At 49.6% G+C, this 17,667-nt stretch overlaps 1 protein-coding gene across 1 annotated transcript; it reads left to right on the plus strand.

The window, feature by feature from the left end:
• Nucleotides 1–4,661: 4,661 nt before the first annotated feature.
• Nucleotides 4,662–5,499, plus strand: LOC127905984 (ras-related protein Rab-40C-like; the record flags this gene model as incomplete). Its single annotated transcript, XM_052504240.1, has 1 exon — nt 4,662–5,499. A coding segment is annotated over one exon (333 nt), but the record flags the coding sequence as incomplete, so codon positions are not given.
• Nucleotides 5,500–17,667: the final 12,168 nt, after the last annotated feature.

The raw sequence follows: 17,667 nt of genomic DNA on the forward strand, positions 1-17,667 counted from the left end.
GGGTCTTCCAAATGGACATTGACCCCAAGCATACTTCCAAAGTTGTGGCAAAATGGCTTAAGGACAACAAAGTCAAGGTATTGGAGTGGCCATCACAAAGCCCTGACCTCAATCCCATAGAAAATGTGTGGGCAGAACTGAAAAAGCTTGTGCGAGCAAGGAGGCCTTACAAACCTGACTCAGTTAAACCAGCTCTGTCAGGAGGAATGGGCCAATATTCACCCAACTTATTGTGGGAAGCTTGTGGAAGATAAACAATTTAAAGGCAATGCTACCAAATACTAATTGCGTGTATGTAAACTTCTGACCCACTGGGAATGTGATGAAAGGAATTAAAGCTGAAATAAATCATTCTCTCTCGACAATTATTCGGACATTTCACATTCTTAAAATAAAGTGGTGATCCTAACTGACCTAAAACAGGGAATTTTTACTATGATTATATGTCAGGAATTGTGAAAAACGGAGTTTAAATGTATTTGGCTAAGGTGTATGTAAACTTCCCGACTTCAACTGTGTGTATAGTATATATTATTAGTATTATTGTTTCATGTACTTCAACTGTGTATATAGTATATATTATTAGTATTATTGTTTCATGTACTTCTCTTTTTGACCTGCAGTGTTTCACTGTACCCTGCAATGACATCTGAGACTCTGTGCACATGACTAATTCATTAGTATTATTGTTTCATGTACACACTCTAATGACATAGTACACACACAGTCACTGTACACACACACACACCTAATGACATAGTACACACACACACATCTAATGACATAGACTCTGACATAGACACAATCTAATGACAAGTACACACAATCTAATGACATAGTACACACAATCTAATGACATAGTACACACACAATCTAATGACATAGTACACACACACAATCTAATGACATAGTACACACACAATCTAATGACATAGTACACACACAATCTAATGACATAGTACACACACAATCTAATGACACAAGTCCCCTACTGAGTGTGTTTGGCTGGTCCTGTCTGCTCCTCCTACTTCTATAAACAGGACATAAAGAACAATGTGTGTGTGTGTGTGTGTGTGTGTGTGTGTGTGTGTGTGTGTCTCCAGGGATCCTGCTGGTGTATGACTGGTGTATGAGGCACCGCTGGATACGAGAGATTGACGAGGTATGGGAGGAGGAAAGAGGGGGAGAGGAGGAAGAAGGTAGAGGAGGAAGACCGCTGGAGAGGAGGAGGAGAGGGAGAGATTGAGGGTAGAGGAGGAGGAGAGGGTAGAGGAGGAGGAGAGGGTATGGAGGAGGGGAGGGGAGAGAGGAGGAGGAGAGGGGAGAGGAAGGAGAGACCCTGTCCCATAGTCCTCAACACACCTCAGTGAACAGAACCGAATAGGCCCAGAGTACTGCTATAGACACACCATGTCCTTCTGGGATGCAGAAGCCTAGAGGACATCCTCCCTGTGTGTGTTTCTCTCAGGGTGTTTGGTGAAGATATGTCTTTCCTGGTTCACCTCTAGTCTACAGTACCCTGGAACTGGACTCCTGTCATTCAGAGAGCGGGAGGGAGAGAGACAGATGGGGGGAGGAAATAGACTAGAGAATTTGATTGTTAGAATGAAAGGTGAAGCCGCTAGAAAGACCAGGGCCCGTTTCCCATAGCGATGGAACTCAGGCTTCCCAGTGTTTTAACCAAGTATCTTTCCTACAACGACCCAGGATGCAACGTGTGTTTCCCTAAACACCACGCAGAGAGAACGCTCGTTGAGTGTGTGGTTGCAGCGTGTCGATACTGATAGGATGGATACTGATAGGATGGATACTGATAGGATAGGATGGATCTACTAAGGGCTCTAGGATGAACGTGTACTGACGCTTTTGGGAAACAGCTGGGAGATCTACTAAGGGCTCTAACGATGAACGTGTCCTGACGCTTTTGGGAAACAGCTGGGAGATCTAAGGGCTCTAGGATGAACGTGTACTGACGCTTTTGGGAAACAGCTGGGAGATCTACTAAGGGCTCTAGGATGAACGTGTCCTTGACGCTTTTGGGAAACAGCTGGGAGATCTACTAAGGGCTCTAGGATGATACGTGTAGGACGCTTTTGGAAACAGCTGGGAGATACTAAGGGCTCTAGGATGGATACGTGTCCTAGGCTTTTAGGATGCTGGGAGATAGGGCTCTGATCTGATGGATTTGAAAGAGACAGTTCTGGTTTCTGATAATAGGACTGTTTTGGACTTCCTGTAAACCACTGAGGATGGCTACTGATAGGTGTACCTGATAGGATGGACAGCTCCACCTGGCGATCTACTAAGGGCTCTAACGAGGCCCGTGTCCTTGACGCTTTTGTGAAACAGCTGGGAGACCTACTAAGGGCTCTACGATCGTGTCCTTGACGCTTTTGGGAAACAGCTGGGAGATCTACTAAGGGCTCTACGATGAACGTGTCCTGCTACCGATATAAAAATTTAAAGGAGTACATGACGCTTTTGGGAAACTAGTCCCTGATCTCTCTGTTATATGAAAGAGACAGTTCTAACAGTTTCTATAACTTACTACTGTTTTCTACTTCCTGTAAACCACTGAAATGCCCCCCATGGAGAAGTTCAGCATGCCCCAGGGTGTACCTCGTATCCTGGTAGGAGCTCCACACTGGCGTTTAAAAAAAAAAAGGAGCAGGCCCGGGCGTAATTAGAAAAATGACCTTCTTTGAGGTCAGCAAAATAAAATGTATTCAACGTATAGAGTCATTACAGAGCTAGCTACAGAATCCAGGGTTTAGGAGCACCAGAAGGAACATCATAAGATGCCGGGGGACAGCTGTCCTACTTTAATATTATAATATTTACCATTTAGCAGAAGCTTTTATCCAGTGCTTAGTCATGCATAAATTTTACGTATGGAGAAGTTCTGAAGCCCATTATCCCAGAGGGTTTAGGAGGGGGAGGAGCTTGAGCTTGACACTGATATTTAAAAAAAATGTTGTGCTCCTAATTAGAAAAAATTGTAGGAGCTAAAAGAGGGATGATAAAATGTATTTACAGAGCGCTCAGGGTTTACAGAGCTATGCTCTAGCGACTGAGCTAGAGGGCCGCGAACTGAGCTACAGAGGGCCGCGCTCTAGCGAGAGCTACAGAGGGCGCGCTCTAGCGACTGAGCTACAGAGGGCCGCGCTCTAGCGACTGAGCTACAGAGGGCCGCGCTCTAGCGACTGAGCTACAGAGGGCCGCGCTCTAGCGACTGAGCTACAGAGGGCCGCGCTCTACTGAGCTACAGAGGGCCGCGCTTAGCGACTGAGCTACAGAGGGCCGCGCTCTAGCGACTGAGCTACAGAGGGCCGCGCTCTAGCGACTGAGCTACAGAGGGCCGCGCTCTAGCGACTGAGCTACAGAGGGCCGCGCTCTAGCGACTGAGCTACAGAGGGCCGCGCTCTAGCGACTGAGCTACAGAGGGCCGCGCTCTAGCGACTGAGCTACAGAGGACCGCGCTCTAGCGACTGAGCTACGGAGGGCCGCGCTCTAGCGACTGAGCTACAGATGACCGAGCTCTAGCGACTGAGCTACGGAGGGCCGCGCTCTAGCGACTGAGCTACAGATGACCGAGCTCTAGCGACTGAGCTACGGAGGGCCGCGCTCTAGCGACTGAGCTACAGAGGACCACTTTAGAAGCGCATCTAAAGAAGCTCTCCCTTGTTCCTTTCTGAACCACCAGATGTTTACTGCTGGTAAAATTACCACACGATATCCTTCATCTGTGGTTAGGCAGGTTGCTAGCTAGCTAATGATCTGTGGTTAGCAGGTTGCTAGCTAGCTAATGATCTGTGGTTAGCAGGTTGCTAGCTAGCTAATGATCTGTGGTTAGCAGGTTGCTAGCTAGCTAATGATATGTGGTTAGCAGGTTGCTAGCTAGCTAATGATCTGTGGTTAGCAGGTTGGTTGCTAGCAGGTTGCTAGCTAGCTAATGATCTGTGGTTAGCAGGTTTAGCAGCTAATGTTGTTAGCAGGTTGCTAGCTAGCTAATGATCTGTGGTTAGCAGGTTGCTAGCTAGCTAATGATCTGTGGTTTAGCAGGTTGCTAGCTAGCTAATGATCTGTGGTTAGCAGGTTGCTAGCTAGCTAATGATCTGTGGTTAGGCAGGTTGCTAGCTAGCTAATGATCTGTGTTTAGCAGGTTGCTAGCTTGCTAATGATCTGTGGTTAGCAGGTTGCTAGCTAGCTAATGATCTGTGGTTAGCAGGTTGCTAGCTAGCTAATGATCTGTGGTTAGCAGGTTGCTAGCTAGCTAGCTAATGATCTGTGGTTAGGGTTAGCTAATGATCTGTGGTTAGGTTGCTAGCTAGCTAATGATCTGTGGTTAGCAGGTTGCTAGCTAGCTAATGATCTTTGGTTAGCAGGTTGCTAGCTAGCTAATGATCTGTGGTTAGCAGGTTGCTAGCTAGCTAATGATCTGTGGTTAGCAGGTTGCTAGCTAGCTAATGATCTGTGGTTAGCAGGTTGCTAGCTAGCTAATTATCTGTGGTTAGCAGGTTGCTAGCTAGCTAATTATCTGTGGTTAGCAGGTTGCTAGCTAGCTAATTATCTGTGGTTAGGCAGGTTGCTAGCTAGCTAATTATCTGTGGTTAGCAGGTTGCTAGCTAGCTAATTATCTGTGGTTAGCAGGTTGCTAGCTAGCTAATGCTGTAATAGGACAGAACAAGGTTGAAGTAACTCTCTCTCCTCTCCCTCCAGTCTTCACTCTCCAGGACCTGTGCTGCAGAGCGATTGTCTCCTGCACGCCCGTCCACCTGATCGACAAGCTGCCGTTGCCCGTGGCAATAAAGTCCCACCTCAAGTCCTTCTCTATGGCCAATGGGATGAACGCAGTGATGATGCACGGACGCTCCTATTCGCTGGCCAACGCGGCGGGCGGGTCTAAAGGGAACAGTCTGAAGCGTTCTAAATCTATCAAACCCCCCCAGAGCCCCCCACAGAACTGCACACGCAACAACTGTAAAATCTCGTAGTGATAGACCCTGTCTGGGGGAGGGGGGAGACTGACACCCTAAACACACTGAAACAGACCCTGTTCCTTCCACTGAGGGGAGGGTGTGTAGAGCCTGTGGGGAGAACCAAGTCTGAGACTTAACCTAAACCCTGAAGAGATACTCTGAAACAGACCTAGCCCATAGCCCATACCCTAACCCTGAAGGGAGGAGATACCCTGAAACAGACCTACCCCATACATCCAGAATACACCCAGAATACATCCAGAATACACTCAAAATACATCCAGAATACACCCAGAATACATCCACATCCAGAATACATCCACACAACCCTACTGAGTTCTAGTGTTTTCCCCTCTCTTCTTCCCTCCCGTTCTCCCTCTGTTGATCAGAGTGTTGCCTCCTGCTGTCCCATGATTCATATGTTAAATAATAGATGTTCTCTTCATGGATCTCTGCCTGCTCTCCTTCCTTCCTCTCTCCATCTCCCTCACTCTGCCTGCTCTCTCTCCCTACCTGCTCTCTCTCCTCACTCTGCCTGCTTCTCTCTCTCTCTCCTCACTCTGCCTGCTTCTCTCTCATCTCCCTCACTCTGCCTGCTCTCTCTCTGCCTACTCTCCTCTCTCTCCTCTGCCTCTCCTCACTCTGCCTGCTTTCTCTCCTCACTCTGCCTGCTCTCTCTCTCTCTCTCCTCACTCTGCCTGCTTTCTCTCCTCACTCTGCCTGCTCTCTCTCTCTGCCTCTCACTCTGCCTGCTCTCTCTCCTCACTCTGCCTGCTTTCTCTCATCTCCTCACTCTGCCTGCCTCTCCTCACTCTGCCTGCTCTTTCTCTCTCTCCTCACTCTGCCTGCTCTCTCTCCCTCTCTCTCCTCTCTCTGCCTGCTCTCTCTCCCTCTCTGCCTCTCTCCTCACTCTGCCTGCTCTCTCTCCTCTCCTCACTCTGCCTCTCTCTCTCCTCTCTGCCTGCTCCTCACTCTGCCTGCTTTCTCTCTCTCTCCTCTCACTCTGCCTGCTTCTCCCTACATCTGCCCCTCACTCTGCCTGCTCTGCCTCTCCCTACATATCCCTCACTCTGCCTGCTCTCTCTCCCTACATCTCCCTCACTCTGCCCCTCTCTCTGCCTGCTTCTCTCTCCCTCTCCCTCACTCTGCCTGCTTTCTCTCCTCCCTCTCTCCCTCACTCTGCCTGCTTTCTCTCTCTCTCCTCTGCCTGCTCTCTCTCCTCCTCACTCTGCCTGCTTTCTCTCTCTCTCCTCACTCTGCCTGCTCTCTCTCTCTCTCCTCATCTCCCTCACTCTGCCTGCTTTCTCTCTCCCTCCCACTCTGCCTGCTCTCTCTCCCTACATCTCCCTCACTCTGCCTGCTCTCTCTCCCTACATATCCCTCACTCTGCCTGCTCTCTCTCCCTACATCTCCCTCACTCTGCCTGCTCTCTCCCTACATCTCCCCCACTCTGCCTGCTCTCTCTCCCTACATATCCCTCACTCTGCCTGCTCTCTCTCCCTCCATCTCCCTCTCTTCCACTTTACATCTATCCATCTCCCTCACTCTGCCTGCTCTCTCTCCCTACATCTCCCTCACTCTGCCTGCTCTCTCTCCCTACATCTCCCTCTCTCTCCCTACATCTCCCTCACTCTGCCTGCTCTCTCCCTCCCTTCCACTTTACATCTATCCATCTCCCTCACTCTGCCTGCTCTCTCCCTCCCATCTCCCTCACTCTGCCTGCTCTCTCCCTCCCATCTCCCTCACTCTGCCTGCTCTCTCCCTCCCATCTCCCTCACTTTGCCTGCTCTCTCCCTCCCATCTCCCTCACTTTGCCTGCTCTCTCCCTCCCATCTCCCTCACTTTGCATTCTCTCACACTCCCTTCCTCTTTACCTCCCATCTCCCTCCCTCCTTCTCCCTTCCCTACCCTCCATCTCCCTCCTCTCTTCTCTCTCCCTTTTCTCTTCTCCCCAGAGTCATCCAGTCTGCCTGCCAGTTTTCCTCTCCTTCCTTTCTCTCTCTCCTCCTCTCCTTCCTTTCTCTCTCTCCTCCTTTCATTCCTTTCTCTCTCTCCTCCTTTCATTCCTTTCTCTCTCTCCTCCTTTCATTCCTTTCTCTCTCTCCTCCTTTCATTCCTTTCTCTCTCTCCTCCTTTCATTCCTTTCTCTCTCTCCTCCTTTCCTTCCTTTCTCTCTCCTCCTTTCCTTCCTTTCTCTCTCCTCCTTTCCTTCCTTTCTCTCTCTCCTCCTTTCCTTCCTTTCTCTCTCTCTCCTTTCCTTCCTTTCTCTCTCTTCTCCTTTCATTCCTTTCTCTCTCTTCTCCTTTCATTCCTTTCTCTCTCTCCTCCTTTCCTTCCTTTCTCTCTCTCCTCCTTTCCTTCCTTTCTCTCTCTCCTCCTTTCCTTCCTTCCTTTCTCTCTCTCCTCCTTTCCTTCCTTCCTTTCTCTCTCTCCTCCTTTCCTTCCTTCCTTTCTCTCTCTCCTCCTTTCCTTCCTTCCTTTCTCTCTCTCCTCCTTTCCTTCCTTCCTTTCTCTCTCTCCTCCTTTCCTATCTCTCTCTCCTCCTCTGCTCTCTGCACCAGTTTCCAGTGAACGTCACCCTATTCCCTACACAGGCTCTGGTCTAAAGTAGTGCACTATGTAGGGAATAGGGTGCCAGGGCCCATAGAGCTCTGGTCTAAAGTAGTGCACTATGTAGGGAATAGGGTACCATTTAGGACATAAGACTCACCCAATGAAGCCTGGTTGTCAGGCTGAGTGGTGTTCTCTTCTCACTGCAGGGCGGCCATATTGTTTTCCTACACAGACAGTCAGCGACGTGAGCGTGGAGCCCCAGAGTTTCTCCTATTCAGGGAAATCTCCTGGCCCTCAAAGCTATTTTTCTCCCTTATTGTTCTGTGTTTTACTGAACTGTCCCTCTGGTCTCAGAGAGAGAGAGTAGTATCTCTCTGAGTATCAACCGCTAGAAGGACAGACTCTTCTATATATGTATGGACGGCCTTTTCTCATTTTGGGGAAAAGTCTGTCCTCTCCGTCTTCTCTTCTGCGTGATCCGGAAACCGATAAGTGGTCGAGTGGTGCCAATTAGTTAGTAGATGAACGGAAGAGGCTCCTCCCCTCCTCGATAGCCAATTAGTTAGTAGATGAACGGAAGAGGCTCCTCCCCTCCTAGATAGCCAATGAGTTAGTAGATGAACGGAAGAGGCTCCTCCCCTCCTCGATAGCCACCTTTCATGGAGGATGGTCATGTGGATCCTACCTGAGTCCTTCACGGAAAGGCTCTTGAAATGTTTTTTATTTTATTTTTTTAAATCACGTTACACATTTATTGGGGATTCCACCCTGTCAACATAATTTACCTGATGATGCGTAAGTGGAGAGGAGTCTTAATCCTATACAGGTAGCATTTTCACCCACGTTCCTTTCTCACCCACGTTCCCTTCTCGCCCACGTTCCCTTCTCGCCCACGTTCCCTTCTCACCCACCGTTCCCTTCTCACCCACCGTTCCCTTCTCACCCACGTTCCCTTCTCGCCGCCTCTCCTCGATTACCTTTGACCTTTTTCCAAAAGGAGGCGATAAGAGGACGGAGGGAGAGAGGGACGCCGGAGTTGAGTAAACGTAATGGAGAAAAGGACTTTGTTTTATGTAGTTTGTATGCAACAATTGCATCCATCGCCTCAAAAGTCCAGTATTGTATGAATGAAGAAAATAGGACCTTAACTCTTGTCTGCTTTTTATAAAGAAGCTTCTCCCCCCGACAGCCTTTTTCCAGGCCTCCCTCTGTGAGGATTTCCTGGTTTGGTCACATGGTCAGGTCATGAGGTCAGGGAAAACCTCTCGGTCTGGTAATATGAAAAGGTTGTCATGCTGTTCTTTGGCCAGGACAGAAGCATAGGATGTATCCCAAATGGCACCCTAGTCACTATGGTCCCTGGTCGAAAGTAGTGCCCTATCTAGGGAATAGGGTGCCAGTAGAGTCCTAATAGTGATCTGTTGGTTGTAGACTGTAAAGGAGGGAAGAGGTGTTTTGGTTCTTGGGCAGCACGTCATAATATGGACCCCACTACCTTCGCCATGTAGAGAAGACGAGCTTTCAACAAAACCTTTTTGTTGTTCATTTTAAAACGTTTTGACATTGTAATGTGTTTTATTACGACACCAGCCTTTGATGTTGACCTCTATAATAGTCGGACATGAGGAAGCCCTCAAATTACACCCTATTCTTCAAAATAAGTGCAGTACTTTTTAAAATAAGTGCCCTAATAATGGGGGAATAGGGTGTAATTTGAAAACAGATATATTATATATTTTTTCCTTCTCAAATGATTTCTCTAGATAGGATTAATGTTGTTATTATTATGATGGACTGTTAAAAAAAAAAAAAGTATAAAAAAAAGTTGGCAAAGAATGATGGGAGATGGAGTTTTGTGATCATGTCAGGAGAAGAAGGGCCCCGTTTGGGGGTGTCCCTGATGTTGCCAATGTGTGTCCCAAATGGCACCCTATTCCTTATATAGAGCACTGCTTTTGAACAGAGCAGTGCTCTTGATAGGAAATAGGCGGCCATTTTGGACTAAGGGAAGAGAAATGATGGTGAACACAACATGTAAACACTATGGGTGTGTCCTAAAAGAGCACTTTTATTACCTATGTAGTGCATATGCCATTGGGCCCTGGTCAAAAGTAGTGTACTACATAGGGTGCGATTTGGGATGCGTTCCTATTTTCCTTTGGTTGTAGCTGCTGCTGGGTAATTTAAACAAGGAGTGTGTGATCGAACGAGCGCAAGAGTGTGTTCTTAATTATTATTTTTTAAACAAGCCGAAACATGTTTTTAAATTATTGATTGTACAGTTTTAGGCTAGGGTATGAAAAGCAGAGACTTTTTTCACAATAAAAACTGTTCTTAACGTTGTCAAATTGTTATGGTGTCTTCTGTGATTAAAAAATAAAATAAAAGATTTCACCTTTTATTTAACTTGGCAAGTCAGTTAAGAACAAATTTCTTATTTACAATGACGGCCAAACCCTAACCCAGACGACGCTGGGCCAATTGTGCGCCGCCCTGTGGGACTCCCAATCACAGCCGGTTGTGATACAGCCTGGATTCAAACCAGGGACTGTAGTGATATCGCCTCTAGCACTGAGATGAGGTGCTTTAGACCGCTGCACCACTCGGGAGCCTGAACCAGTGTCTGTAGTGATATCGCCTCTAGCACTGAGATGAGGTGCTTTAGCCCACTGCACCACTCGGGAGCCTGAACCAGGGTCTGTAGTGATATCGCCTCTAGCACTGAGATGAGGTGCTTTAGACCACTGCACCACTCGGGAGCCTGAACCAGGGTCTGTAGTGATATCGCCTCTAGCACTGAGATGAGGTGCTTTAGCCCACTGCACCACTCGGGAGCCTGAACCAGGGTCTGTAGTGATATCGCCTCTAGCACTGAGATGAGGTGCCTTATACCGCTGCACCACTCGGGAGCCTGAACCAGGGTCTGTAGTGATATAGCCTCTAGCACTGAGATGAGGTGCTTTATACCGCTGCACCACTCGGGAGCCTGAACCAGGGTCTGTAGTGATATAGCCTCTAGCACTGAGATGAGGTGCTTTAGACCGCTGCACCACTCGGGAGCCTGAACCAGGGTCTGTAGTGATATAGCCTCTAGCACTGAGGTGCTTTAGACCACTGAACCAGGGTCTGTAGTGATATAGCCTCTAGCACTGAGATGAGGTGCTTTAGCCCACTGCACCACTCGGGAGCCTGAACCAGGGTCTGTAGTGATATAGCCTCTAGCACTGAGGTGCTTTAGACCACTGAACCAGGGTCTGTAGTGATATCGCCTCTAGCACTGAGATGAGGTGCCTTAGACAGCTGCACCACTCGGGAGCCTGAACCAGGGTCTGTAGTGATATAGCCTCTAGCACTGAGATGAGGTGCTTTAGACCACTGCACCACTCGGGAGCCTGAACCAGGGTCTGTAGTGATATAGCCTCTAGCACTGAGATGAGGTGCTTTAGACAGCTGCACCACTCGGGAGCCTGAACCAGGGTCTGTAGTGATATAGCCTCTAGCACTGAGATGAGGTGCTTTAGACCCACTGAACCAGGGTCTGTAGTGATATCGCCTCTAGCACTGAGATGAGGTGCCTTAGACAGCTGCACCACTCGGGAGCCTGAACCAGGGTCTGTAGTGATATAGCCTCTAGCACTGAGATGAGGTGCTTTAGACAGCTGCACCACTCGAGAGCCTGAACCAGTGACTGTAGTGATATCGCCTCTAGCAATGAGAAGAGGTGCCTTATACCGCTGCACCACTCGAGAGCCTGAACCAGTGACTGTAGTGATATAGCCTCTAGCACTGTGATGAGGTGCTTTAGACCGCTGCACCACTCGGGAGCCTGAACCAGGGTCTGTAGTGATATCGCCTCTAGCACTGAGATGAGGTGCTTTAGACAGCTGCACCACTCGGGAGCCTGAACCAGTGACTGTAGTGATATAGCCTCTAGCACTGAGATGAGGTGCTTTAGACCGCTGCACCACTCGGGAGCCTGAACCAGGGTCTGTAGTGATATCGCCTCTAGCACTGAGATGAGGTGCTTTAGCCCACTGCACCACTCGGGAGCCTGAACCAGGGTCTGTAGTGATATAGCCTCTAGCACTGAGATGAGGTGCCTTAGACCGCTGCACCAGTCAGGAGCCTGAACCAGGGTCTGTAGTGATATAGCCTCTAGCACTGAGATGAGGTGCTTTAGACCACTGAACCAGGGTCTGTAGTGATATAGCCTCTAGCACTGAGATGAGGTGCTTTAGCCCACTGCACCACTCGGGAGCCTGAACCAGGGTCTGTAGTGATATCGCCTCTAGCACTGAGATGAGGTGCTTTAGACAGCTGCACCACTCGGGAGCCTGAACCAGGGTCTGTAGTGATATCGCCTCTAGCACTGAGATGAGATGCTTTAGCCCGCTGCACCACTCGGGAGCCTGAACCAGGGTCTGTAGTGATATCGCCTCTAGCACTGAGATGAGGTGCCTTAGACAGCTGCACCACTCGGGAGCCTGAACCAGGGTCTGTAGTGATATCGCCTCTAGCACTGAGATGAGGTGCTTTATACCGCTGCACCACTCGGGAGCCTGAACCAGGGTCTGTAGTGATATCGCCTCTAGCACTGAGATGAGGTGCTTTATACCGCTGCACCACTCGGGAGCCTGAACCAGGGTCTGTAGTGATATAGCCTCTAGCACTGAGATGAGGTGCCTTATACCGCTGCACCACTCGGGAGCCTGAACCAGGGTCTGTAGTGATATCGCCTCTAGCACTGAGATGAGGTGCTTTAGACCGCTGCACCACTCGGGAGCCTGAACCAGGGTCTGTAGTGATATAGCCTCTAGCACTGAGATGAGGTGCTTTAGACCACTGAACCAGGGTCTGTAGTGATATAGCCTCTAGCACTGAGATGAGGTGCTTTAGACCGCTGCACCACTCGAGAGCCTGAACCAGGGTCTGTAGTGATATAGCCTCTAGCACTGAGATGAGGTGCTTTAGACCACTGAACCAGGGTCTGTAGTGATATCGCCTCTAGCACTGAGATGAGGTGCCTTAGACAGCTGCACCACTCGGGAGCCTGAACCAGGGTCTGTAGTGATATAGCCTCTAGCACTGAGATGAGGTGCTTTAGCTGCACCACTCGGGAGCCTGAACCAGGGTCTGTAGTGATATAGCCTCTAGCACTGAGATGAGGTGCTTTAGACAGCTGCACCACTCGGGAGCCTGAACCAGGGTCTGTAGTGATATAGCCTCTAGCACTGAGATGAGGTGCTTTAGACCACTGAACCAGGGTCTGTAGTGATATCGCCTCTAGCACTGAGATGAGGTGCCTTAGACAGCTGCACCACTCGGGAGCCTGAACCAGGGTCTGTAGTGATATAGCCTCTAGCAATGAGAAGAGGTGCTTTAGACCGCTGCACCACTCTGAGTGAGCCTGAACCAGTGACTGTAGTGATATAGCCTCTAGCACTGAGATGAGGTGCTTTAGACCGCTGCACCACTCGGGAGCCTGAACCAGGGTCTGTAGTGATATAGCCTCTAGCACTGAGATGAGGTGCTTTAGACCGCTGCACCACTCGGGAGCCTGAACCAGGGTCTGTAGTGATATAGCCTCTAGCACTGAGATGAGGTGCTTTAGACCGCTGCACCACTCGGGAGCCTGAACCAGGGTCTGTAGTGATATCGCCTCTAGCACTGAGATGAGGTGCTTTAGCCCACTGCACCAGGGTCTGTAGGAGCCTGAACCAGGGTCTGTAGTGATATAGCCTCTAGCACTGAGATGAGGTGCCTTAGACCGCTGCACCAGTCAGACCCTGAACCAGGGTCTGTAGTGATATAGCCTCTAGCACTGAGATGAGGTGCTTTAGACCACTGAACCAGGGTCTGTAGTGATATAGCCTCTAGCACTGAGATGAGGTGCTTTAGCCCACTGCACCACTCGGGAGCCTGAACCAGGGTCTGTAGTGATATCGCCTCTAGCACTGAGATGAGGTGCTTTAGACAGCTGCACCACTCGGGAGCCTGAACCAGGGTCTGTAGTGATATCGCCTCTAGCACTGAGATGAGATGCTTTAGCCCGCTGCACCACTCGGGAGCCTGAACCAGGGTCTGTAGTGATATCGCCTCTAGCACTGAGATGAGGTGCCTTAGACAGCTGCACCACTCGGGAGCCTGAACCAGGGTCTGTAGTGATATCGCCTCTAGCACTGAGATGAGGTGCTTTATACCGCTGCACCACTCGGGAGCCTGAACCAGGGTCTGTAGTGATATCGCCTCTAGCACTGAGATGAGGTGCTTTATACCGCTGCACCAGTCAGGAGCCTGAACCAGGGTCTGTAGTGATATAGCCTCTAGCACTGAGATGAGGTGCCTTATACCGCTGCACCACTCGGGAGCCTGAACCAGGGTCTGTAGTGATATCGCCTCTAGCACTGAGATGAGGTGCCTTATACCGCTGCACCACTCGGGAGCCTGAACCAGGGTCTGTAGTGATATCGCCTCTAGCACTGAGATGAGGTGCCTTATACCGCTGCACCACTCGGGAGCCTGAACCAGGGTCTGTAGTGATATCGCCTCTAGCACTGAGATGAGGTGCTTTAGACCACTGAACCAGGGTCTGTAGTGATATCGCCTCTAGCACTGAGATGAGGTGCTTTAGACCACTGAACCAGGGTCTGTAGTGATATCGCCTCTAGCACTGAGATGAGGTGCTTTAGACCACTGAACCAGGGTCTGTAGTGATATAGCCTCTAGCACTGAGATGAGGTGCTTTAGACCGCTGCACCACTCGGGAGCCTGAACCAGGGTCTGTAGTGATATCGCCTCTAGCACTGAGATGAGGTGCTTTAGACCGCTGCACCAGGGTCGGGAGCCTGAACCAGGGTCTGTAGTGATATCGCCTCTAGCACTGAGATGAGGTGCTTTATATAGCTGCACCACTCGGGAGCCTGAACCAGGGTCTGTAGTGATATCGCCTCTAGCACTGAGATGAGGTGCTCTTAGTGATATAGCTGCACCACTGAGGGAGCCTGAACCAGGGTCTGTAGTGATATCGCCTCTAGCACTGAGATGAGGTGCTTTAGACAGCTGCACCACTCGGGAGCCTGAACCAGGGTCTGTAGTGATATAGCCTCTAGCACTGAGATGAGATGCTTTAGCCCGCTGCACCACTCGAGATGAGCCTGAACCAGGGTCTGTAGTGATATAGCCTCTAGCACTGAGATGAGATGCTTTAGACAGCTGCACCACTCGGGAGCCTGAACCAGGGTCTGTAGTGATATAGCCTCTAGCACTGAGATGAGGTGCTTTAGACCACTGAACCAGGGTCTGTAGTGATATAGCCTCTAGCACTGAGATGAGGTGCTTTAGACCACTGAACCAGGGTCTGTAGTGATATAGCCTCTAGCACTGAGATGAGGTGCTTTAGACCACTGAACCAGGGTCTGTAGTGATATAGCCTCTAGCACTGAGATGAGGTGCTTTAGACCACTGAACCAGGGTCTGTAGTGATATAGCCTCTAGCACTGAGATGAGGTGCTTTAGCCCACTGAACCAGGGTCTGTAGTGATATCGCCTCTAGCACTGAGATGCTTTAGACCACTGAACCAGGGTCTGTAGTGATATAGCCTCTAGCACTGAGATGAGGAGCCTTAGCCCACTGAACCAGGGTCTGTAGTGATATAGCCTCTAGCACTGAGATGAGGTGCTTTAGACCACTGAACCAGGGTCTGTAGTGATATAGCCTCTAGCACTGAGGTGCTTTAGACCACTGAACCAGGGTCTGTAGTGATATAGCCTCTAGCACTGAGATGAGGTGCTTTAGACCACTGAACCAGGGTCTGTAGTGATATAGCCTCTAGCACTGAGATGAGGTGCTTTAGACCACTGAACCAGGGTCTGTAGTGATATAGCCTCTAGCACTGAGATGAGGTGCTTTAGACCACTGAACCAGGGTCTGTAGTGATATCGCCTCTAGCACTGAGATGAGGTGCTTTAGACCGCTGCACCACTCGGGAGCCTGAACCAGGGTCTGTAGTGATATCGCCTCTAGCACTGAGATGAGGTGCTTTAGACCACTGAACCAGGGTCTGTAGTGATATAGCCTCTAGCACTGAGATGAGATGCTTTAGACCACTGCACCACTCGGGAGCCTGAACCAGGGTCTGTAGTGATATCGCCTCTAGCACTGAGATGAGGTGCCTTATAGCCGCTGCACCACTCGGGAGCCTGAACCAGGGTCTGTAGTGATATCGCCTCTAGCACTGAGATGAGGTGCCTTATACCGCTGCACCACTCGGGAGCCTGAACCAGGGTCTGTAGTGATATCGCCTCTAGCACTGAGATGAGGTGCTTTAGACCACTGAACCAGGGTCTGTAGTGATATCGCCTCTAGCACTGAGATGAGGTGCTTTAGACCACTGAACCAGGGTCTGTAGTGATATCGCCTCTAGCACTGAGATGAGGTGCTTTTTAGACCACTGAACCAGGGTCTGTAGTGATATCGCCTCTAGCACTGAGATGAGGTGCCTTATACCGCTGCACCAGGTCGGGAGCCTGAACCAGGGTCTGTAGTGATATCGCCTCTAGCACTGAGATGAGGTGCTTTGGACAAGACCGCTGCACCACTCGGGAGCCTGAACCAGGGTCTGTAGTGATATCGCCTCTAGCACTGAGATGAGGTGCAATTTTTAGACCGCTGCACCACTTGGTAAAGCCTGAACCAGGGTCTGTAGTGATATCGCCTCTAGCACTGAGATGAGGTGCTTTAGACAGCTGCACCACTCGGGAGCCTGAACCAGGGTCTGTAGTGATATCGCCTCTAGCACTGAGATGAGGTGCTTTAGACAGCTGCACCACTCGGGAGCCTGAACCAGGGTCTGTAGTGATATCGCCTCTAGCACTGAGATGAGATGCTTTAGACAGCTGCACCACTCGGGAGCCTGAAACAGGGTCTGTAGTGATATCGCCTCTAGCACTGAGATGAGGTGCTTTAGCCCACTGAACCAGGGTCTGTAGTGATAGGCCTCTAGCACTGAGATGCGGTGCTTTAGACCACTGAACCAGGGTCTTTAGTGATATAGCCTCTAGCACTGAGATGCGGTATTTTTAGACCACTGAACCAGGGTCTGTAGTGATATCAAACCTCTAGCACTGAGATGAGGTGCTTTAGCCCACTGAACCAGGGTCTGTAGTGATATCGAAACCTCTAGCACTGAGGTGCTTTAGACCACTGAACCAGGGTCTGTAGTGATATAGCCTCTAGCACTGAGATGAGGTGCTCTTAGACCACTGAACCAGGGTCTGTAGTGAGCATCGCCTCTAAAGCACTGAGGTATTTAGACCACTGAACCAGGGTCTGTAGTGATATCGCCTCTAGCACTGAGATGAGGTGCTTTAGACCACTGAACCAGGGTCTGTAGTGATATCGCCTCTAGCACTGAGATGAGGTGCTTTAGCCCACTGCACCAGGGTCTGTAGTGATATAGCCTCTAGCACTGAGATGAGGTGCTTTAGACCACTGAACCAGGGTCTGTAAAGTGATATCTCTAGCACTGAGATGAGGTGCTAAAATTATACCGCTGCACCACTCGGGAGCCTGAACCAGGGTCTGTAGTGATATCAGCATCTAGCACTGAGATGAGGTGCCTTAGACCACTGAACCAGGGTCTGTAGTGATCAAATAGCCTCTAGCACTGAAGATGAGATGCTTTAGACCACTGCACCAATCGGGAGCCTGAACCAGGGTCTGATGTAAAGGGATAGTTTAGATTTGACATATTAAGATGTTTGTCTATGGACAAGATTCAGACTGCAATCCACACGTTTGTTAAAATAGACATTGCCAACAACAAGTAGTCTTAAAGTCTGACCAAAACCTTGACAGTAAAAAGGCTGCATTAACATGGAAAACAGACTGTAAAATGGAATCTTTTGCCCAATTACATGGAAAAACATCTTATCTCATTGGTCAAAATACCGATTAGTGGCGTCAACGTCTGTAAATTGGAATCAAATAACAATTCAGACACTGCCTGTGTGAACAGCATAAGGCCAGGATAACCGATTCAGATAACCTGTAGTAACTGCATCATTGTTTTTGTTCAGAGGTGGAAAAACGGATGTGTGACTGTCAAAATGGTTCAGACATGGAAAAACGAATCTA

Source organism: Oncorhynchus keta, unplaced genomic scaffold (genome assembly GCF_023373465.1).
Source record: "Oncorhynchus keta strain PuntledgeMale-10-30-2019 unplaced genomic scaffold, Oket_V2 Un_contig_18937_pilon_pilon, whole genome shotgun sequence".
In the NCBI taxonomy this organism is placed as follows: Eukaryota; Metazoa; Chordata; class Actinopteri; order Salmoniformes; family Salmonidae; genus Oncorhynchus; species Oncorhynchus keta.